General features: G+C 46.5%; 1 protein-coding gene across 4 annotated transcripts in view; it reads left to right on the forward strand.

Annotated features, from left to right (window-relative positions):
- The window catches only part of FRMPD4 (FERM and PDZ domain containing 4), a 529,962-nt gene that overhangs the window by 457,324 nt on the left and 47,700 nt on the right, over nucleotides 1-24,938 (forward strand). For all 4 annotated transcript variants that reach the window (XM_080652462.1, XM_080652460.1, XM_080652461.1 and 1 more), the window contains exon 5: nucleotides 17,310-17,355. In XM_080652462.1, coding sequence (XP_080508588.1) covers nucleotides 17,310-17,355 — 46 coding nt within the window. The remainder of the gene's footprint in view (nucleotides 1-17,309; nucleotides 17,356-24,938) is intronic.

Consider the following 24,938-nt stretch of genomic DNA (forward strand, 5'->3'; position numbering starts at 1 on the left):
TTGACTTTTTACAGAGAGGAAGGGAGAGGGATAGAGAGTTAGAAACATCGATGAGAGAGAAACATCGATCAGCTGCCTCCTGCACACCCCCTACTGGGGATGTGCCCGCAACCAAGGTACATGCCCTTGACTGGAATCGAACCTGGGACCTTTCAGTCTGCAGGCCGACGCTCTATCCACTGAGCCAAACCGGTCAGGGCCATTAGAAATTCTTGAACGAATCCAGGTGAGAAGTAACAGCTAGGAGACTGGACCCGAGGAGTCCTGGGACAGAGCAAAGTGTCGGAGAGGGCGAGTTGGCAGAACTTGGCGGTGTATTTGATGCAGAGTTTAAGAGACTCCGTCAGATTTCTAGCCTGAGCGCTGGGTGGGGGATGGTGTCAATGACATGAGCCAACAGCAGTTGGCAGAATAACTGAGTTGAGTAATAAGGTTAGGTTGCTCAGCATTCTCTGTTATTGAGTCATGGAGTCTGCACTGGAAACCAAATCATCACGATTTTTTGATAAACAATGTGGCCTTCCATAGGAATCATCACATGGGTTTAAATCAATTGAACTATTGCCTGTGACACAAAACCAGCAACAGGGAATCTTTTCACTGCCAGTGTTTGGAGCAGTTGTGTCATTGGTCCACAAAGCAATGGTCAGAGCAGCCCTAGCTGGTGTGGCTCAGTGGGTAGAGTGTTGGCCTGCAGACCAAAGGGTCCCAGGTTTGATTCTGGTCAAGGGCATGTAACTTGGTTACAGGCTCCTCCCCGGCCCTGGTCCTGGTCGGGGCTCGTGCAGGAGGCAACCAAATGATGTGTTTCTCTCACATCGATATTCCTCTCTGTCTTCCCCTCTCTCTTCCACTCTCTCTAAAAAATCAATGGAAAAATATCCTCGGGTGAGGATAAACAAAACAAACAAACAAAAAAGAAATGGTCAGAGTGATAGCTTTTAGGCAGATATGCATCAGGTTGTGTAGCCTTGTTTTTATGTTTGACGAGTTTACATATAATCTTCAGGGGTCCTCAAACTACGGCCCGCGGGCCACATGCGGCCTGCCGAGGACATTGATCCGGCCCGCCGGGTGCCGCTGCCTGTCCTGCTTAGCAGCCAACTCATCCCGGGCCCGCAGTGCGCATAGGAATTTGTTCATAGTTGTTTTTTTTTTAACTATAGTCCAGCCCTCCAACGGTCTGAGGGACAGTGAACTGGCCCCCTGTTTAAAAAGTTTGAGGACCCCTGAATATTATATACTGTATAAGCATGAGCTCATCTCAAGCTTCACTATTAAAATAAAATCAGACCATTGACTAAAATGTCTCGGGTGTGAATTAAATATGTAGCCATATACACTATGCAGAGAGCATCTTTGAGGACATACAATATAGGGCAGTGGTCGGCAAACTGTGGCTCACGGACCCACGTGGGGCTCTTTGGCCCCTTGAGTGTGGCTCTTCCACAAAATACCATGGCCTGGGTGAGTCTACGTTGAAGAAGTGGTGTTAGAAGAAGTTTAAGTTTAAAAAATGTGGCTCTCCAAAGAAATTTCAATCGTTGTCCTGTTGCTATTTGGCTCTGTTGACTAAGGAGTTTGCCGACCACTGATCTAGGGTTCAAAATAGTTGCGTGCCTCTTGTGGTCACTGTAACATTTAGTTTTCCTCTGGCAGCTGCAGGGGACTCAGCCACCAGCATTTCTTAGGTCCTTATTGGAAAGCAGGGGATTCTGCCCTGGCTGGTTTGGCTCAGTGGACAGAGAGCATCGTCCTGCGGACTGAAGGGTTCCAGGTTCGATTCCAGTCAAGGACACATGCCTGGGTTGCAAGCTTGTTCCCCAGTAGGGGGCGTGCAGGAGGCAGCCGATCAATGATTCTCATCATTGATGTTTCTCTCTCTCTCTCTCCCTCCCTCTCTGAAATCAATAAGAATATATGTGTGTGTTTTGTTTTGTTTTTTAAAAAAACAACACTCTACTGCAAAGTAGCCTTCTGATTAAAAAATAAAACCAAAAAATATGTGCCCCCAGGTAGTCAAGCATCTGTTTCTCACTTTGTCACCACTTGTTCCCTCTTTTCTTTGAGAGGTAGAGGCCCCCCACCTGTCCCTGCAGAGCTGTCCCTGCATTGGAAAGGTTGCCATGGACACCGTAGGTCTAGAGGCAGATGGTTTGATGTGGGAAGACTTCAAAGGAGTGACTCCTGGAGAGGATTGTGAAGAGAGAGGGTTGTTAAAGAAAAGGGCACAGGAAGCTTTAGGGACAGGAAGCTTTTGATGTGGGGCAAAGCAGCTTGATGAATGCAGGGGACTCGTCAGCTGAAAGGGTAACGGCTTTGGGTGTCTGGGAGCAGCCATGTAATGGGAGGTCTGGTCCCGCTTCTGCAGCTCCCGGATGAGAACATAGCCAGCTGGAGGGTGGAAAGGGCTGCTCAAATGGCCAGGTGACTCCACAGAGTGGCCACCCCAGAAGGACAGGGCTTCCTTTCTGTTCCGTTCACTGGTGCATCCTTACAGCCTAGAACAGTCTTTGACGCATAGTAGGGGCTTGTCACACATTTGTGGAATGAATCTCAGTGGTCTTTACAGTTGAAATGTAAGTGGAGATCAGTGGAAAGCTACTGGGAGTGTCCCCTGTTGGGAGAAAAAGATGAGGAAGTTTCCTGGAATGTGAGATGCCGTGGGAAATCATCATGTTTTGAGAATGGAAGCGGCATGATCAACATAATACCTCAGTAAGATGGTTCAAATTGCTTCCAAACAGACCAGAGAGGAAGGAGACGGGAGGCATTCCAGTTCTTGATAGAAGAAGAAGAAGAAGAAGAAGAAGAAGAAGAAGAAGAAGAAGAAGAAGAAGAAGAAGAAGGGGGAGGGGGAGGGAGAGGGAGAGGGAGAAGGGGAGGGAGACCTTTCAGGAGACCTTCTGGATGAAGAAGAAGGAGGGGGGAGGGGGAGAGAGAGGGGGAGGAGGAGGAGGAGGAGGAGGAGGAGGAGAAAGAAAAACAAAACTATTTTCCCCAAATATGGTTAGTGAATGAATTAATTTGAAAACCAGTTTGAGTAATGGCTGTCATGAACGCCATAAGCCTCACAATGTCATCTCACCTGACAAAGTCAGACATATCCATGGAGTCCAAGATAGGAATTTAACTTTTTTTTTTTTTTTTTCAAAATCGGATCTGCCTTGTCTTCTCAAATGTTCAGTTTAAAGCAACAGTTGCATCATTGCTGACATGTACACTTAAGGAACTGTTTGACATTGAAACGGGGACTCAGAACTGTTGGACATTGAAATTGGGACTCAAACATTTTTTGTTATTATATGGTTATTTCTAGTCTGCAGAGGCAAGATTTTTTAAAGGAAAGAAAAGGGGAAAAAATAGATACAGAGGCAAAAAAGCATTGAACAGACTGTCAAACTACAGCGGGAAGGCAGAGGAGGTTGGGGGGTGGGCGGGCTGTAAGAGATCAACCGAAGGACTTGTACGCATGCATATAAGCATAACCAATGGATACACGACACTGGGGGGGGGGGGGACAGGTAAAGGCATGTACTGGGGGAAGGGGAGGCTGGGGGGAGGTCAATGGGGAAAAAAAAAAGGAGACTTATGTACTACTATTTGTAATACTTCAAACAATAAAAAAAATAAAAAATAAAATAAAGCAACAGTTACAGTATGGTGGTTACCAGAGGGCCAGGGATTAGGGGAGGTAGAAGAGGGTAAAGGGGGGATAAATGGTGATGTACAGAGACTTGATTTGGGGTGGTGAACACACAGTACAATATACACATGATGGATTATAGAATTATACACCTGAAACCTATGTAATTTTATTAACCAATGATACCTCAGTAAATGCAATTTGATTTTTTTAAAATATATTTTTACTAGTGGCCCGGTGCACAAAATTCATGTACGGGGGGTGTGTCCCTCAGCCCGGCATGCACCCTCTCCAATTTGGGACCCCTCGAAGGATGTCCTACTGCTGGTTCACAGGGATTGGGCCTAAACCGGCAGTCGGACATCCCTCTCGCAATCTGGGACTGCTGGCTCCTAACCGCTCACCTGCCTGCCTGCCTGATTGCCCCTAACCACTATGCCTGCCAGCCTGCTCGCCCCCAAATGCCACCCACCAGCCTGATCACCCCCAATGGCCCCCCCTGCTGGCCTGCTCACCCCCACCTTCCCTCCCCACTGGCCTGCTCGCCCGCAACTGCCCCCCTGCTGGCCTGCTCACCCCAAACTGCCCCCCACTGTCATGATCACCCCCAACTGACCCCCACTGACAACCTGCTCGCCCCCAACTGGCCCCTCTGCTGGTCTACTCACCCCAACTGCCCCCCACCCTCACTGGCCTGATCACCCCCAATGGCCCCCTCCCCCCACCAGCCTGATCACCCACAACTGCCCTCCCCTCTTGGCCTCTAACTGCCTCTACCTTGGCCCCTCCACCATGGCTTTGTCCAGAAGAACATCCGGAAGGTCTCCTGGAAGGTCTCCCAGTCTAATTAGTATATTACCCTTTTATTAGTATAAATCCGGGGTCCTCAAACTTTTTAAACAGGGGGCCAGTTCACTGTCCCTCAGACCGTTGGAGGGCCGGACTACAGTTTAAAAAAAAAAACTATGAACAAATTCCTATGCACACTGCAGGCCCGGGACAAGTCAGCTGCTAAGCAGGACAGGCAGTGGCACCCGGCAGGCCAGATAAATGTCCTCGGCGGGCCGCATGTGGCCTGCAGGCCGTAGTTTGAGGACCCCTGGTATAGATAGAGGCCTGGTGCATGGGTGGGGGCCAGCTGGTTTGCCCTGAAGGGTGTCCGGGATCAGGGCAGGGGTTCTCTTGGGGCGTGGGGCGGCCTGGGTAAGGGGCCTGTGGTGGTTTGCAGGCTGGCCACGCCCCCCCAGCGACCCAGTCCCCCAGCCCCTCCTTGAGTGGAGGCCAGGGTGGGCAGGAAGCTTGGCTTCCTCCGTCGCCAGGGGCAACCCAAACCACCTGCTTGCTCCAGCTCCATGCTCGCCACCATCTTTGTTGGGTTAATTTGCATAATCACTCCTGATTGGCTGGTGGGTGTAGTGGAGGAATGGTCAATTTGCATGTTTCTCTTTTATTAGTGTAGATTGTTTTCAGAGAGGAAGGGAGAGGAAGAGAGAAATAGAAACATCATTGATGAGAGAGAATCATTTATCGGCTGCCTCCTGAACACCCCCTACTAGGGATAGAGCCTGCAACCCAGGCACTGTGACCTCCTGGTTCATAGGTCGACCCTCAACCACTGAGCCATGCCGGCCAGGTTCAGTAAACTCAATTTTTAAAAATCAGTTGCACAGACTGGCCTTTGCATGTTAACTCTCCCAGAGCACATGGTATCAGTCAGCCCTGGAACCAGACTGGGGAGTGGCCTGGGGAGAATATTCTCGGTCGGTGCTAAACACACAGAGCACAATGATGCACGTGAAGGCAATAGCCATGTCGACAAGATGGAGAGGATGCCCTGAGCACACAAACATGCAATCTAGACATTTCCTGGACAAGAGCGAGAGGGTGGGGAGGTCACACATTCATCCAACCTCCTATATAGCTGTGTGGCTAGGTAGGTGACAGTTATTCAAGCAAATGCAATGGCCAGGGAGTACTTCTCTCTCTCTCTCTCTCTCTCTCTCTCTCTCTCTCTCTCTCTCTCTCTCTCTCGCCTCTTTGAATGCTTTTCTCTCCCTTTCTCCTCCCTCAGTCCCTGTTCTCAGCCACCCACTATGATTTTTTTTTTTTTTTTGCAGTCTTCAAGGGAAAATAATGAAAAGCAAAAGAACTTGAATTTACATAATACCTTTCTCCCAAGACACTAAAAGCAGTTCACCCATCTATAATTTGTTCTCACAACAGTGCTCCGAAGAGGACTGTTATTATTTTCATTATTGTCATTTCCATTTTGCAGTCACATCGCTTACTGCTGAGACCTTTAGCTAACATCTCATTTCTCTTTTTCTTCCTTTGGCATCTAAAGAAGCTTTATTCGTTTCTGTTAATATTGTTATTATTAACGCCAACACATTCATCTGTTGATTAGTAACATAGATTAGGCACTTGTTATAGCTTAGGAATCCTACGAAGCATTTTACAAGCATTATGTCACTTAATAGAATAATCCAGTTAGATAAGTGCTGTTATTTTCTCTTTACAAATAAAGAACCTGGAACTTAGAAAGACTGAGTATCTTGTCCCCAAGGCCAAGGCCAGTGAGTGGAGAACAGGAATTGGAAACCAGATTGCTGGACTCCAAAGGCCCATGTGATGATATAGAACACTAGAGACCTGGTGCACGGATTTGTGCACTGGTAGGGTCCCTCAGCATGGCCTGTGGGGATTGGGCCGAAACCGGCAGTGCAACACCACCTGCTGCTCCCGCTCATCCCGGCCCCGCTGTGCCTACCACGGGCTCACGCCCAGTCAGTCCCCAGCGGCGCTTACCAACCATGAGCCCTGCATCTGGCACCGGTCGGTCAGCTGAGCAGCGCTCCCACTGTGGGCGTGCACTGACTACCAAGGGGCAGCTCCTGCATTGAGCATCTGCTCCCTGGTGGTCACTGCGCATCATAGCTTGGTCACTTAGGCTTTTATATATAGAGATTATGTCACTCCCCAAATATCAATGGCCACCTATTATTTGTTGAATTATTGCTAACTGGGAATGGTTGAATAGCTGACCTGTTATTGTAGAGAGAAGCAGAAACAGAATTCAGCATCTCTTTGACTCCAAAGGTTAAGATCTTTCTACCACAGTTGTACTCAGAAAGCAAAGTCATTTAAAAGGTTTTTCTGTGGCTAAGGGATTTGGAACCAATTAAAATTATGGTGCCAGCCCTAGCCGGTTTGGCTCAGTGGATAGAGCATTGGCCAGTGGACTGAAAGGTCCCAAGTTCGATTCCAGTTAAGGGCATGTACCTTGATTGCAGCTCAATCCCCGGCCCTGGTCCGGGTGCATGCAGGAGGCAACCAATCAATGTGTCTCTCTCACATCGATGTTTCTCTCTGTCTCTCCCCCTCCCTTCCACTCTCTAAAAATCAGTGGAAAAATATCCTTGGGTGAGGACGAACACGAACAACAAAAGGCTTCAACTGATACCCCCCATTTGTGGTCCTGCCATACATCCCACTACAGTCCCTGGCCCTCTGTTCAGTGTTTTCATTTAAAACCACCTTGAACCCCTGTATTGTGAGAGCATGCGGGACTGGGGAACAGGGGTGAAGGAAGAGCTGATACAGAGCCCATCCATCATAAATATCTTCTGAACTAAGAGGGGAAAAGCAAGCAGCTGTCAAGGCAAATCGATTTGAGTTGCATAAGAATGTGATTTTTTTAAAAAGAATCGACTCAGGATGTGAACTATTCTTTCTAACAGCTTCAACTTGGCAGATGACACTACCTGTCTCTTTCTAATCTCTTCCAGTCTTTCAGTCTCCAAATTTGTGTTGGCTTCAAGTTTTTTTTTAATGTTTGAAAGTTGTTCCCAGTTCGCTGAGTTCCTCCTGTCATCGCACATGCCCCTGACAGCAGTGTCGCCGTGGGAATGACCCAGGAATGGCACCAGCCACTTGCAAAGGGTTTCTTTTCATTGCTGCCACCATCTCATCCTACCGTGGCCCACTACCTAATTTATTTTTAACCTGGAGAGATTTCATTTGGCATGTGTTGAATCTGACATTTCCCCCTCGTCCTTCTTCTCCTACTCATAGTCGATGTTAAACCAAATTCTCATTCTTCTCTCTCTCTAATGCCTGCCCTTCCTTTAGACAGAAGCTGTATAAGTCAGCTGTTGCTTCATAACAAATAACCCTAAGATCTCAGTGGCTAATAACAACACGCATTTCTTTTTTTTTATTATTGTGGTAAAATATATATAACATGAAACTTGCCTCTTGGAAGTGTACGATTCAGAGGCATCCATTCCCCTAACCATTACCACTACCTGTTTCCAACACTTTTTCATCGTCCAAAACTGAAACTCTGTACCCATTAAGAGAAAATTCTGATCCTTCCTCCACCCCTTCTCTGGTCACCACTAATCTTTCTGTGTCTATGAATCGGCCTATTCCAGCTATTTCATATAAGTGGAATCATATAATATTTGTCTTTTTTATATATTTTTATTGATTTCAGAGAGGAATGGAGAGAGAGAGAGAGAGAGAGAGAGAGAGATCAATGATGAGAGAGAACCATGGATCAGCTACCTCCTGCACGCCCCACACTGCGAATGGAGCCCGCCACCCGGGAATCGAACCATGACCTCCAGGTTCATAGGTCAACGCTCAACCACTGAGCCACACCAGCCAGGCCAATATTTGTCGTTTCTGTCTGGAAATAAGCATTTCTTCCTCGTGCGTCTAAAAACCAGTTGGGATGGCTCTGCTGATCTCATTGGGACTTGCCTGAAAGCTGGAGATTGGGCTCACATCCACTCCACAGGCCTGTCATCCTCTTCGGGCCAGGGTGCTAGCCAGGGTGTGCTGCACATGGCAACACAGAGCAGGAGTGGGCAAGCAGGAACACACAAGGCTACTCACACAGTCAGCTCTCCGCTTACCTCTTCCATCGGCCGAAGCCAGTCATTGTCCGCGTCCAAAGGCTGGGGTCAGGCAAGTAGCAGCCTCCACTTCCTGGACATGTGACTTTTTGCAAGTGCTGTAGCCTATCTGAGCCTCATTTCCTCATCAGTAAAAGTGGGATAACGGTACCGCCTACCTCTAGGGTGCTGTGATAGTTACTGAAATGCTCTACCTTTGCAATATAAAATAGAGGTGATATTATTGTCATTCTTAAAAATATAAAGAATAAAAAAGCACCCTAGCCGGTTTGGCTCAGTGGATAGAGCGTTGGCCTTCGGACTGAAGGGTCCCAGGTTTGATTCCGGTCAAGGGCACGTGCCTGGGTTATGGGGTTGATCCCCAGTGTAGGGGGCGTGCAGGAGGCAGCCGATCAATGATTCTCTCTCATCATTGATGTTTTAATCTCTCTTTCTCTCTCTCTCCTCTCCCTTCTCTGAAATCAATAAAAATATATATATTTTAAAAAGAATATAAAAATAACCAAATCCATTAAAACTTTTATCTTTGCTTTTCACTGGGGAAAATAAGTTCAATTTGGAAGAGAATGCTGGACGCCTTTATGGAAATTCAGAATGTGCTTTAGAATCGCAGGCAGAGGCCAGTTGCAATTGGATGAACCAATAGCAAGCATCCTGTCCATAGGTTTTCCTACTTGCTTCTCACAGTGGATCTCTTTCTTCAGCAGAACCCTAACCCCAATCCCAGTGCACAGAGCAGTGGGGGTTCTGGTTGAAAGGACACAGGGGTGTCCAGGGCCTCACCCTCTCGGAAGAGGTGAGAAGTGTTCCGTGGAGCACAATGTGAAAACCGCTAATTTAGTCCAAGCGCCTTCCTCTTCTAGATGAAGAAGATGAAGCCCAGTGGGGCAATGTGGTTTCCCCAAAACTGTACGAGAAACAGAAGCTCCTTTCAGTACTAATGGTGCGCCCCACACTAGGAGGTGTTACCAGGGCTGCCCCAATACCCCTCTGGTGTCTTCTACACTGAGTAGCCAGATTATGATGATCTCTGAACGCATAATAATCTGGCCACTCAGTATATATATAGTAGAGGCCCGGTGCATAAATTCGTGCATGGGTGGGGACGGCCAGCCTGGCCAGGGGGAGGGGACATGGGTGGTTGGCCAGCCTGCCTACTGGTCGAACTTCTGGTCGAGGAGACAGTTTGCATATTAGCCTTTTATTATATAGGACCATGGACAGCAAACTGCGGCTCGCGAGCCACATGCGGCTCTTTGGCCCCTTGAGTGTGGCTCTTCCACAAAATACCACGGCCTGGGCGAGTCTATTTTGAAGAAGTGGCATTAGAAGAAGTTTAAGTTTAAAAAATTTGGCTCTCAAAAGAAATTTCAATCATTGTACTGTTGATATTTGGCTCTGTTGACTAATGAGTTTGCCGACCACTGATATAGGATATACACTGAGTGGCCAGATTATTATGCATTCAGAGATCATAATAATCTGGCCACTCAGAGTATATTGATCATTTGTTCAGCATGATGCCTTTCAGTTATAAGAGCACTTGTCTTCCACATGCACTCGAGAATGTGTGTTTAGATGGACCAGCGTGTACGGATGGACTGCAACCTGTTCCATTAGCCAGCAGATTAGAAGCAGCTCAGTCGGACACTAAGAAGAGTAAAAGGATAAGATAAAGGAAGGCTATTGGAGTTCACTGAATTAAAGAAATACACACGTCACAAGATCAGGAGGGAATGATACAGCTTGAATGTGTTGACCATGTTTGATGTTTGGCCATTTGCTAGCCATTTCCATTCTCTCCAGCTAATTATTTCAGTATCTGTTAGGAGCTGATACGGTGGATAATTACAAGCTGTTCAGAGTGCTGGGACGGTCAACAAGATGAAGCATTAAACCTCCATTGCAAGCAGTCCTGTGGCACTTTCTCTAAAAATGAAGGGCTTTGCCCGCAGTTGACTAGGCTGGCTCTGTGCCACGGCTGGTTATCAGTCACAAGAAGCTTCGTGTACTTTTCACATCTCCAGGTTCAGATAGGAAAATAGAAGGCAGCCTTTCCTAGTGGCTTCGCGATCCCCCAGGAATGCAGCAAAGCATCATTGGAGAAATGCTGTTAACCAATTCTTTTTCCATCAACGGTGGCTGTCCACCTCAGAGAGTTGAAGGCCTGAGAGGCACTAGCTTGCAAAAGAGGAGTGTTATCCTAATCTCTCTGGAGAACTCTGAAGTGCAAGAGGAAGGAATCTTCCGTTTGTGTGAATTTACCCTACAAGTAACAGTACATTTCCTGTACCTGATCACCTGTCATTCCAAATGAAACTACTGCACATCAAGCTTTGGAGTTACATTAGAATGTCATTTCAGTTTACAAAGTCCTTTCATAGATAGCCCTGAATTACATCTAGATTTTGTCTTTGGTTTAAAAAAATTTGTTTTATATTGATTTGAGGACGGGAGAGAGAGAGAGAAAAAAAAAAACACATCCATTTGTTTTTTCATTTATTTCTGCACTCATTGGTTGCTTCTTGTATGTGCCCTGACTGGGGATCGAACCTACAACCATGGAGTGTCAGAATGATGCTCTAACCAACTGTCCTACCCACCCAGGCTACATGTCGCCTTTTAAAGTCTAACCTTTCAGCCTTCATAGATTGATTCCTTACTTCCACTTTTGCAGTTTAAAATCTTACAGTTCACTTATTTGGACTTTTTATTTAAAGAAAATCTCTTGAATTTCGACACAAAGTATTTCCTATATATTTTAGTTATTTTGTTTTTGCTTTGTCTTCTCAGTCTCTGAAGAAACCTCCAGGCTCTTCACAACTCCATTAACTTCCTATCAGTCTCTGAGTTGATCAAGGGATCCAGTTGGGCTAGAAGGGAAATATACATTAGCACAGGCCAATGTGATTATACATATTGCAATATTAAAATCATGTAAGTACAGAGTGGGAAGTCGGTTAAAGAAAAGTGCCAAGCTATGCTGCTCTAAGAAAAAGAAAACATGAGCTTTAGCTTCGTTGCTGAAAGGGATTTTATTTTATTATCAATTCTAGAGGCCTGGTGCACGGTATTTGTACACTCGGGGAGGGGTGGTCCTTCAGTCTGGCCTGCACCTTCTCGCAGTCCGGGAGCCCTCGGGAGATGTCCAACTGACATCCTTAGTGCTGCTGCAGAGACAGGAGAGGGTCCCACCACTGTTGCTGTGCTCGCCAGCTATGAGCCCAGCTTCTGGCTGAGCGGCACTCCCCCTGTGGGAGTGCACTGACCACCAGGGGACAGCTCCTGTGTTGAGCATCTGCCCCCTGGTGGTCAGTGAATGTCATAGCAACCGGTCGTTCCGCCGTTTGGTCATTTTTTATATTAGCCTTTTATTATATAGGATATTTTTATTGATTTCAGAGAAGAAGGGAGAGAGAGAGATAGAAACATCAATGATGAGAAAGAATCATTAAGCAGCTGCCTCCTGCACGCCCACCACTGGGGACAGAGCCCACAACCCACATGTGCCCTTGACTTGAATTGAACCCTGGACCCTTCAGTCTTCAGGCCGATGCTCTGTCCACTGAGCCAAACCACCTCAGGCTTCCTGAAAGGGATTTTAATACCAATAACCTCATTAGAATCTGAGCTGCTTCCTCACATCGCTTTGCTTGTTGTAACAGAATCACATCCAATGAAATTTAAAAATGGGACACAAACCATGACCTGCAGCCACTGATACTGGTGTTCTAAAATGTTTCAAAGGACTCTCCATCACAAAGGATAAGAAAAGACTTTTGTTAAAGGCATGAAGAGAGAGGAATGTCAGGCAAATTTGATAGGAGTCGCTTAGGGTATCTTAGCCTATATTTTCCCCTGCAGGTCAGCATGTGACTCAGGGATTAAAACGATGTGTGTAACAAACTCAACCATTTAAAAAATATTGGCACTGCAATTTGAAATCATTCTCAAAAGTGGAAAATTCACTTGGAATTTATTATGAGATAATACTTCTCTAAATGTGCTTCTAACTGGATTTTTGAAGTCTCTAGCTGTTTGGGGCCTTCATAAAAAGAAGTTATCTGATTACTTGAATGTGGCATCATCCATTATCGATTCTAATTTTTCTGGTGAAGCTATTTTAAAACGGTTTAGATCTTATTTTCCTCCTAGGATCTTAGGGCTTGGGATTCTAAAGGATACAAAACATTATGAAGTTAATTTTTCTTGTCTGGCAGGTTATAATCAAATAATTATAGATGAGAGAAAATAGAAAAAAGGCGTGTTCACAGTCTACATGATAAATAACATTAAAATATTTTATATCAATTTAAATAACTTCATTTATTCATTAAATGGTAACATTAAAAATCAATCTAGTTTATGTTTCAGGCAATTTGCCAAGAATTACTGTAGACACAAAGACAGTTAATGCCATAAATATAATAGACATTTTGAAAAATGCTTTCAAATTAACAAGGTATACTGAGCAATGCTTCTTACTGAGGTTCTGGACAAAAAAAAAAAAAATCTGTGTGGTGAATTCACGGTTGGATACTACTCTCGAGATATATTTTAATTGGTTATGAATCTCTCTGTTAGTCTGGCGGACAGAATTTAAGATGGTCCCCAATGATCCTTGCCTTCTGATAGCCATGGCTTTGTATATTCCCCTCTCTTAGTATGGGTGGGACCTATAATTTGCCTCTAACCAACAGAATACAGCAAAGATGATGGGGTGTCACTTCCATGATTATGTTACATAGATTGTAACCTACATCTTGCCAAAGGACTCTCTCTTTTGCTGGTTTTTAAAAAAATACATTTTAATGGATTTCAGAGAGAAGAAGGGAGCGGGAGAGAGAGAGAAACATCAATGATGAGAGCGAATCATGGATCGGCTGCCTCCTACACACCCCCTACTGGGAATCAAGCCTGCAATCCGGGCATGTGCCCTGACTGGGAATCAAACTGTGACCTCCTGGTTCATAGGTCTACGCTCAACCACTGAGCCACACCGGCTGGGGCCAAACTCTGGGTTTTAAGACCTCCTTTGAAAGTCCTGAAGCACCTTGCTTTGGCGTGTAGGGGTGATGGACATGTATTGGCATGAAGCCTCAGCTGAATCTGCCTGCACCATCTTAGCATCCTGGAACATGTGAATACATATGGCTTCAATCTTTGTTCCCCCTAGAATGGGTTAGGCATCCTAAGGGACCCAAAGGGCTGTGGAGTATATTCTTCTTGCCTGGCAGGTGATAATTAGCTACTTAGAGATGAGAGAAAACACATAAAAGCCCATTCCCCAAACTGCTGATAGACATCATACTGTGGTGTGTGACATCTATTATTCTATTTCTAACAGAATGGTGAGCAACAAGCCCTCAGTAATGGTGGGAACCAGGACTGCTCAGCGGACCACCAGCATCTGTACCCTATCCTCTTACTCAGCCATGAATGTGACTCTTTGGCTGTGTCTCCTAGTTCTGATTCTGGAGAAAGGAAATCTGATTGGCTTATTCCAACCCAATCAGCTGTGACCAAAGGATGAGGTCCGGGGGCCCATTGCCTGCTGCTGAGGGCTCTGGGAGCAGACTTGGGCAGAAGAGGCCAGGCAGGATGGCCAGGCCCACTACCACGGCTGCCACACTCACCAATTCTTCAGTCAATGGCGCTCTATCCCATTTCTCATCTGCTGAATGTTTCTTGTGTCCTACGAACTAAGGAAACTTGAGTGAAGGCTACGAAGCAATACTTTGCTTCCGTTTGTGTTGGTTTCTGCATGTTGTTCATTATTAATATATGTTTTTATTGACTTTTAGAGAGGAAGAGAGAAGGATAGAGAGATAGAAACATTGAGGAGAGAGAGGAACATCATCCATCGGCTGCTTCCGGCATGCCCCCTACTGGGGGTTGGGCCCACATCCGGGACATGTGCCCTGACCCGGAATTGAATCTGAGACCTCTTGGTTCCTGGGTCAGCACTCAACCACTGAGCCACACCCGCATATTTCTGCTTATTCGTTTCTCTCTTGGAGAGAGCTGCATGCGCAGCAGTGGGAGCCTAGGGACTGTGTGAAATCAAGCAAAGCAGAGGTAGTTCCGGGCAGTGCGCTAGGCCCAAAGTGTTGGTTCTCTGTTATCTTGGTGAGCAAATTAGGGATTATTTTAGAGATCTCCCAGGGCCGCTTCCCCTTAAACAGCTTAGAAGTTTGCTGACATGACGCCCCCCGCCCCCGCCCCCAATTTCATCTTTCTTCAAGTTCTGATTTTTTAAAATCACAGCTACAGAGAGTTGAATTCATCCAAGTCATAAATTCATGGCATAAATGATTATCATCATAGACCATGCAAGGCCCGTCTCTGGCTTTATTTATTTATGTTCACACCCACTCCTACCTCCCCCAAGAGAAAGCATTCTAATATGTTTAGTGTACATCCTGTCATTTTTTATTGGGTTATTACAAATATATTGATGCTGTTTTGTGGGGGTATTTTGAGCCTGTGTAAATGGTATTATATTTCATACTGTCTCGTGCCGATGCGCGTGCTGACATGCTCACCAATAATGCATGATCGTGCATCTTACCCACTGCATTCTCCTCTGATGACACTGTGGCCTGGTACCCCGTCGAGTGGGAATTCTGGCTGTCTGCTCCTTTTACTGGGGTTCGAGGCCAGTGCTTGGCAGCTTGGAACTCATGGGAGCAGATGGGCCACTCAACAGCCTCCCTGCAATCATCCCAAGTGTGCTCGCTGTTTCTCAAGTTCTTTGAGGTTTTTAAAAAAATGTATCATTGAGCCCTAACCGGTTTGGCTCAGTGGATAGAGTGTCAGCCTGTAGACTGAAGGGTCCTGGGTTCGATTCCGGTCAAGGGCATGTACCTGGGTTGCGGGCACATCCCCAGTAGGGGGCGTGCAGGAGGCAGCTGATCGATGTTTCTCTCTCATCGATGTTTCTAGCTCTCTATCCCTCTCCCTTCCTCTCTGTAAAAAAAATCAATAAAATATATTTTTTTAAAAAAGAAACACCAATGATGACGAGAGAAAAGTCACTGATCAGCTGCCTCCTGCACCCCTCCACTCCCCCTCACCCGCTGGGGATCGAGCCCGCAACCCCTGCATGTGCCCTTGACCGGAATCTAACCTTGGACCCTTCGGTCCGCAGGCCGAGGCAATCCATTGAGCCAAAGCAGCTAGGGCGAACTCTTTGAGTTGTAGCCCTGCTCTTTCAGCTCTGCTGACTTCTCCCCCTCTCTCCTCCCCAGTCCCTCCCTCAGGGCCCACCCCCACGGCTGCGGTGGAGTCAGTAGAACATGCTCCCACCCAGCCAGCCATGAGCCAGTCAAACCGCAGGGCAGCTCGTGCGGGAGATGCGATTTGCAGCGGCTTCTCCAAGGGAACAGCCCGCAGCAGACGCCCTTCGCTCGATTTGCTGGGGAAATAAATCACCACGCAGGGAATTAATTACCGCCCAGAGGAGGAAAAGTCAGCTCTTCCTCAGCAAAGTGGCAACTGACCTTCCTCCCCCTCGTGATAAAGAAGGATCAGAGGGAGGAAGGAAGAAAAACGATTCTAGCCCATAATATGATTCCCCCGCAAGGGTTGGAGTTCTTTGAAAGGTTCGGGTTACTTGGGGGAAATTAAATAAACCATTATATTACACAGGTCTGCCTTTAGCTACAGAGCGTTCCCTATTGGTAAAATACTTCCCCATGAGGGCCTGTCTGAAATATTTATCTCCCAAGATTGCAGGCGTCCTTACCGCGGACCCAGTAAGTCACAGTGTGGGAAGTCATGTTTCCTGGGATACGGAGAGTGGAATGGAGAGGGAGAGACAGAGAGAAACATCGATGTGAGAGAAACACATCGATTGGTTGCCTCCTGCACGAGCCCTGACCAGGGCCCCGGCCAGGGAGGAGCCCGCAACCAAGGTACGTGCCCTTGACCGGAATCAAACCCCAGACCTTTTGGTCCGCAGGCTGATGCTCTATCCACTGAGCAAACCAGCTAGGGCTGGGATACTGCTTTTACATACAAACCTACAGTGCCATTTTCTTTCATGATGCTGATCCTGAGAAAATAACGGTGTTCAATGAATGGATAGAATTTTTTAAAAATATATTTTTATTGATTTCAAAGAAGAATGGAGAGGGAGAGAGAAATTGAAACATCAACGATGAGAGAGATACATCGATCGGCTGCCTCCTGCACACCCCCTACCGGGGATCGAGCCCGCAACCAAGGTACATGCCCTTGACCGGAATCGAACCCGGGACCCTTCAGTCCGCAGGCCGATGCTCTATCCACTGAGCCAAACCAACTAGGGCAATGGATAGAATTTACAAAATCTATCATCCCCCTTACAGAAAATTTCACAGAAATTTTTAAGCAGCAAAGGAAAATCTGGTGGGGAAAATCAATTTTGAGAGCAGAGAAAAGTATAAAAAGACTGAGTTGAAGCTTCTAAAACCAATCTGCCCTCCACAGATTTTATTTTAAGGCCCTGCTGTTTGGCATCGCAGATCGTATCGCCCAACGTGAACCGCGTGGGTAGCTTGCTGTCGGGCCGGGCTGTTGGCGTCCCTGGGTGGTCACTTGATTGTGGATTTCTCTCTGGTCTGCAAGCCTGCTTCCGAGCTGTTGATTCTTTGCCCTTTGAGTCCAAGTGACATTCGCCAGCGAATCACACATTTCGTTCCCAAAGAACGCTGTCCCTGTGCCTTTCATGAATGTGTTTGTTTTTTTCTCTTTCACAGAAGCTGCAAAGAATCGATACTGCTGACTGTCATCCAGCCTTACCCTGTAAGTGTCCTGTGAGTAAACGTGCCCTCGCCTGGTCTCGGGCTCCTGTGTGCCCCTCCCTCCAGTACAACCACGATGAGAAATGACAGCAGAGAAAAAGCAGTGTGCCTCCGCAGCACCAGTCAGGAGTCAGGAGTATTTGTATGTTGTTCTTCACGATAGCAACCCCAGTCACTGGAGAGAAAAGAAAGTAGCGCATTTTCTAAGTATCTTCCAAATCGCCTGTTCAGTCCTATGCGACGCTCAGATCTGCAAATGGCACAAAACTCAAGACTTTCTTGAGGTTTCCAGCTTAAGAATCACAAGACTAATGAGAATGTCTCATGATAGGGGGTTGAAGCATGATTGTTTTTCTGTTCTTTTTATTTTTTTAATATACACTGAGTGGCCAGGTTATTATGATCTCTGAATGCATAATAACCTGCCCACTCAGTGTATATATACAGTATATATATTGGAGGCCCGGTGCATGAATTTGTGCATGGGTGGGGACTGGCCAGCCTGGCCAGGGGGAGGGGACATGGGCAGTTGGCCAGCCTGCCTGCTGGTCGAACTCCTGGTCGAGGGGACAATTTGCATATTAGGCTTTTATTATATAGGATAGACACTGAGTGGCCAGATTATTATGTGTTCAGAGATCACAATAATCTGGACACTCAGTGTATTTTTATTGATTTCAGAGTGGGAGAGAGAGAGAGAGAAACATCCATTATGAAAGAGAATCATTGATCGGCTGCCTCCTGCATGCCCCCTACTGGGGACTGAGCCCATAACCCAGGCATGTGCCCTTGACCGGAATCGAACCCGGGACCCTTCAGTCCGCAGGTGACACTCTGTCCACTGAGCCAGACCAGCTAGGGCCATGATCATTTTTCTTACCCCCATCTAGATAATTTGCTAGAGAACTCTAGATAGTTCTGTGAGACCTGCTTTAAAAGGTGGGTATTAGAGGTAATAGGGCCACCAAGATTTCATTCCGCAGCCTTGGTCAGGGGGCTGGGGAGTTATTAAAATCGTGCTGCCTTCAATTCCCATGATTTTGTTGTTGTTGTTACTCCTCACCAGAGGATATTTTTCCATTGATTTTTAGAGAGTGGAAGGGAGGGGGAGACACAGAGAGAAACATCGATGTGAGAGAGAGACATCAATTGGTTGCCTCCCACACAAGCCCCTACCAGAGCCAGGGATCGAGCCCACAACCACAACCGAGGTACGTGCCCTTGACCGGAGTCTAACCTGCAAGCCTTCAGTCTGAGGGCCGACGCTCTATCCACTGAGCCAAACAAGCTAGGGCCCATGATTTTCTTTTGAAACAACTTTATTATAGTGTAACTCACATATCATAAAAGTCACCCCTTTGCAATGTACAATTCAAGGATCTTTATGAAATTTACTGAAGTACGCAGACTTCATCACCATCCAGTTTGAAAACATTTCTATCACCCCAATGAGATCCCCCATTCCCATTTGCAATGAAACCCTTCCTGCCCTCATTCCCAGGCCACCGCTAATTTACTTTCTGCTTCTATAGAGTTGCCGTCGCTTGTGAATTTCACACGCTGTCAGTGGAACTATAAAATACTGAGGCAAATTCCTTCAGAGATTTCCCAAGACATTTCCTGTCAGTGCCTGTGTGGCCTTCGCATGGAGTAGCAGCGATTCCCACCTGGTTGCACTTGTTTTCTTCCCCATGGAGTTGGAGTGTTCCTACATCAATGAAAAGACTCCGGTATCTGCCAATCTCCACCTTATGACCAAACTCTTCATCTCCTCATCCCAGAATGTTCCTCCTAAGTGCTATGTGCCCGGTGCATGAATTTGGGACAGCAAACAACATGTACCCAAGATTCGAATCAGAGCACAAATAGAATTAGCCAGACAACAAATTATGCCATGGAGGAGATCATATATATAAAAATCTCAGCCTCATACTGACTGTTACTTTTAGTCCCATCTCTTTAACATCACACACACACACACACACACACACACACACACACACACACACACCTTTTTAAAAATAGATATATTTTTATTGATTTTAGAAAGAAAGGGAGAGAGAGAGAAACATCAATGATGACAGAGAATCATGGATTGGCTGCTTCCTGCACGCCCCCTACTGGGAATCGAGCCCGCAACCCAGGCATGTGCCCTGACCAGGAATCGAACCGTGACCTCCTGGTTCATAGGTCGATGCTCAACCACTCAGCCACGCCACAGACCTTTTGATTTGAAAACAGGATGTAAGAGAACCAAGATTTGAGATCTAGTTCTCAACAATATAATGGATGATTCTTATACTTGCTCAGAATTCTTGACTTCCTCGGCTGAATGAGGAGAAGGTTAGATCCCATTCAAGGGCCTCCCTGCTCCATATCCTGATTCCATGATGCCTTCCCTGGAAAGGAGAGGTCACCTGTATGTTTAGATTATTTCCATTAACCAAAATGTCACTCACACTTCCTTCAATCCTATCCTCACTTCATTGCTTTGCAGTGGGCAAATCCATTTTGGTCAAGCCAATGGAAATGTCCTTAATAAGCAACTGATTGGCCCATTATAAGTTCCTGGGGGAACCTCAGGTTTACATTGCCTTCCCTGAATTCTCTCTCTCCACCTTATAACCTACTAGAGGCCCAGTGCACAAAATCCGTGCATGGGTAGTGTCCCTAGCGGCTGCCGGCTGCCGACCGGGGCCTTCCTTCGTTCCGCACCACCCCCTGGTGGTCAGCGCACGTCACAGGGAGTGATCGAACTCCCAGTCAGTCGAACTCCTGAGGGGACACTTTGCATATTAGGCTTTTATATATATCCTAGAGGCCCGGTGCACAAAATTAGTGCACTGGGGGGGGTGTGTCCCTCAGCCTGACCTGCGCCCTCTCGCAGTCTGGAACCCCTTGGGGGTTGTCTGCCTGCCGGTAGGCGGACATCCCTCTTGCAGTCCGGGACCCCTCACTCCTTACCGCCCTCCTGCTCGCTGCTCCTTACCACTTGGCTCACTGAGCCTTAGCGCTGCCATGGAGGCGGGAGAGGCTTCCGCCACTGCCGCTGCACTCGCCAGCCGAGAGCCCGGCTTCTGGCTGAGCAGCGTTTCCCCTGTGGAAGCGCACTGACCACCAGGGCACAGCTCCTGCATTGAGTGTCTGCTCCCTGGTGGTCAGTGCGCATCATAGTGACCAGTTGTTCTGGTCGTTTCGCTCTAATGGTTGCTTAGGCTTTTATTATATAGATATATAGATTAGAAATGCAAGGTCAGAACCTGAGTCCAAACTAGGTTATTTTTGCCCCATGCATTAGACTTAGAGAAGGAGAGGGGAGTTTTGCATTGAAGTTAAGGGTTGTGTCTTGTGGCCTTGCTTGCCCTGTTTGCCGTTTGAGTCTGCATGACTTGTTATTCATATGAATACCCATTGCCATCGGTAAGTCCTGGAACTTCCTTTTAACAGATACTCTGGAATTTTCTAGACGTTCAGGGGGCTCTCACTGTTGTGCTATATTGAAAGTCAATGCTTAGCCACACCCCTGAGGAGCAAGTGATGCATGTTCTTACAGCCAACAGCTCTACCTCTGCTTCTCAGAGTCGCTCTTCCCCTCCCAGCTATTGTAGAAGAATTCTCATCTTTGATTTCCTTTGACCAACCCCCCTTCCTGAAGTGCCCACAACATACTCCACCCCACCACCTCCTCGGCCTGGTTGAATCCTTCTCACCCTTCAAATCTCAGCACACATTCTAAATGCTACCTTAGCGTTTCTCAATGTTGGCACTGTGGCCATTTGGGCTGGCGGATTCTCTGTTGAAGGGGGCTGCTTTGCGCATTGTAGGATGTTGACCAGCAACCCTGGCCTCTACCCACTAGGTGGCAGTAGTAGGACCTCCTCCCCTAGTTGTGAGGACCAAAAATGACTCCATACACTGCCAGATATTCCCTGGGGAGCAAAATCTCCCCCACTGGGGACCACTGGCCCGCCTAAAGTTTGCCCTTACTGGTTGAGTCCAAAGTGGCTCTTTTGAATTGTAGGAGGTGAAATAATGTAGTTAAACCCCCCAAGTTACTTAAATAGATACATTACATGTAGAGAGGAGAGCAGATGAGAGAAGAGGACATTTCAAAATTTTACAGTTTTGTGTTCAGATTTTTCTATAAGCAAATTGGTGTGTGTTTTTTATTTTAATTGAGTTTTATTTCTTCCCGAACAGTCTCTTGGCAATCAGGGTTGACATACAGAAAGAGATGACCCAGCAGACCAAAAGAACGCCAAAATAAATGTGATTTTATTACAGACAATAAAAATTAGCATTTTTATTTCCTTATAATTTGCTGGCCCGCATTTTTAATGTTGTGTTTCCTCTGCCTAATGAGGTCCAGTCTAGACAGAGAGCCGATGTTCACACCTTCTTGCCATATTCCATCTGAGCTCAGGGCACCCCAACATAATCCAGTCACAAAAATCAGTCTCCAGGGAGGCACAGGTCAGGGGGGCCTGGAAGAAGATCTTATGATCCCCACAATTCTTTGAGAAGACATCATTCTTAACAGGTTGCTGCCTTATATTTTGTTTTATTTTTTTAATATATTTTATTGATTTTTTTACAGAGAGGAAGGGAGAGGGACAGAGTTAGAAACATCGATGAGAGAGAAACATCCATCAGCTGCCTCCTGCACACCTCCCACTGGGGATGTGCCTGCAACCAAGGTATATGCCCTTGACCGGAATTGAACCTGGGACCCTTCAGTCCACAGGCTGACGCTCTATCCACTGAGCCAAACCTGTCAGGGCACTGCCTTATATTTTAAATAATATGGAGGGCTCTCTGTCCACCATTTTTACTTTATTTCTTAGAAAAAAATTGTGCCAGTACAGAAGGAAACACAGAAGTAGACAAATATGTGTCGGCAAACCTTTTCCCTAGTGACAACCAATAGGAACATTTTGGCCTTTTCCCTTCCAATCTTTTTGTTCTATGCCTTGTCAACAATTGAGATCATATTGTATGTACAATTTTCTTCTCTTTCTTCCACTTCATATATCAAGCTTTTTCCCATGTCATCAAGAATTCTGCATAAGTGTCATATACATGGCTGTAAAACATATGTTGATTTACTTAACCAACTCAGTATCATAGAACCCTTCATAATGCCTTTAATGTTTCGCTATTATAACTAATTCTGCAAAGAACATCTTTGTGTATAAGTCCTATTTATTGGTATTTAGTAGTATCTTTGTATTTAGTATTATTATTAGCCGTATCTAATAGTATTTCCTCAGTATGGAATTTTAGAAGGAGAATCTCTGCATTACTCATGGATTTTATTTGTTTGGTTCTCATGTGCTATCTTCTTTCCTTGTACTGTGACTATTTTTTTATTACAGATCTTTCTTGGCCAGCTTCTTTCTTCTTTCCTTTCCCCAGTTCCCAAGTCTAGACCTTCCCATTTCAGCCCTAGCTGGTTTGGCTCAGTGGATAGAGAGTCGGCCTGCGGACTGAAGAGTCCTGGGTTCAGTTCCAGTCAAGGGCACATGCCCAGGTTTCGGGCTCAATCCCCAGTAGGGGGCGTGCAGGAGGCAGCCGATCAATGATTCACTCTCCTCATTGATGTTCCTATCTCTCCCTCTCCCTTCCTCTCTGACAGCAATAAAAATATATTTAAAACAAAACAAAACATGTAGAACTTCCCAGTTCAACCTTACCTGAAACAAGGAGTATTTAAAGAGTCTCGCCCTGGCCAGTTTGCTCAATGGTTAGAGCACTGGCCTGTGGACCAAAGGGTATGTGGGAAGCAACCAATCGATGTGACTCACATCGATGTCTCTCTCTCTCTCTCTCTCTCTCTCTCTCTCTCTCTCTCTCCCCCCCCCCCTCTCTCCCTCCCTTCCCCTCTCTCTAAAAAAAATTCAATCAGGTTTCTTTGAGGGACCCACTTGCCTGCCTCTCACTTCCTGCCTACCTTCCAGCATGTTCCACACACCCGAGGGAGGCTACAGACCTCATGGAAGCCCCAGTGTAGCAGACGCTATTAGAACTGGAACCATGTTCATTTAGCATGTGTCATGTCAAGCATGCCAACCCAATTTCCAGCTGAGACCACCAGCGATTCTTTGCCTGTGGGCTTCTGGCCACGGGAGCATGCTCATGGAGCACGCCGGAAGTGCCGGAAGTGCCGAGGAGTTACTACTCCCAGAGGAGCAGCCATTCCTGGCAGCAGCCGGTGGATCAATGCCCCAGCTTCCCCTCTTACTCAGTCAGTATAACACTCAGGCCCGTGGTCTGCCTTGGTTCCCACGGTGGTCCAGTTGCTTCCAGTGGTGCCTGCCTTAACAGTTGAATGCTTTATTGGGTTACCCCCTTCCCTGTCTCCCTGCCCCCCACTTTCCTACCTGTGCTTCCTGGGAGCGCCTCCCAAATCAGCTGCCTGCCTGTGAATCCTGTCTTAGGGTCTGCTTTAGGGGGTAACTCCAAACTAAGTTATCCAGTGGTAACTATGGGCTAACAGCCTTGGGCAAACTACGGCCCGCGGGCCGGATCCGGCTGTTCTATCCGGTTCTCTTGCTCTCCCCTCCGCTCCTTCACTTTGAATTTATATTAGTTCACACAAACACTCCATCCATGCTTTTGTTCCGGCCCTCCGGTCCAGTTTAAGAACCCATTGTGGCCCTCGAGTCAAAAAGTTTGCCCACCCCTGGGCTAGTGAGTCATCAGCAGGCATTTCCCCAGCGCCTACTATATGAGTAGTACTGTAAAGCTACGGAGATTGCAAGTTCAAGGCCTTACACTTCACTTTCAGGAATTAATCTTATTTATGTCATTTTCCCCAGCTCTGTTCTAGCGACTTCTAAGAGCATCTAAAAGCATCAGGAGCATGCCGCACACTTATCATGGCCACCTTAGCAATAGCAGATTTGGAAAGGGGTGAAGGGTTAATTAGAGGCCTTCTAATCTTAAAATTAATTAACAGCAGGAGAATCTGATTATTCTAAATAGTAATTACTTATCATTTCCACCACAGGCTATGAAGTGCTTCTGATCAGGTCTGCAGGTTGCTAAGAATTAATTCACCAGGTTTTTGAGTGGTGCACATGGTATATGTTTTGAGCGGCAAAGAGAGATCTGAGTTAAAACTGCAGTTTCACCCTAACCAGTTTGGCTCATTGGATAGAGCATCGGCCCTCGGACTGAAGAGTCCCGGGTTCGATTCTGGTCAAGGGTATGTACCTCGGTTGCAGGCTCGATCCCGGCTCTAGTCAGGGCACATGTGGGAGGCAGCCAATTGTTATGTCTCTCTCAAATCGATGTTTCTCTCTCTCTGTCTCTCTCCATCTCTTCCACTCTCTCTAAAATTCAATGAGAAAATATCCTGGGGTGAGGATTGGCATAAAAAAATAGAAAACTACAGACGTGACTGATTTACATTTCCCATGAACCACAAGTAAATCCAGCCACTGGAATAAGACCATACTTTGTTGATTCTAATTCAGTAATCTTCAGATTGAAGAGCTTATGGTTTTATGATCTGAATGTAGTTTTTAAAATGTATGTTGATTATATGAAATAGTCACGAATCCAGGATCAGAAAAAAGCACT

Source organism: Plecotus auritus (genome assembly GCF_963455305.1).
Source record: "Plecotus auritus genome assembly, chromosome: X".
NCBI lineage: Eukaryota > Metazoa > Chordata > Mammalia > Chiroptera > Vespertilionidae > Plecotus > Plecotus auritus.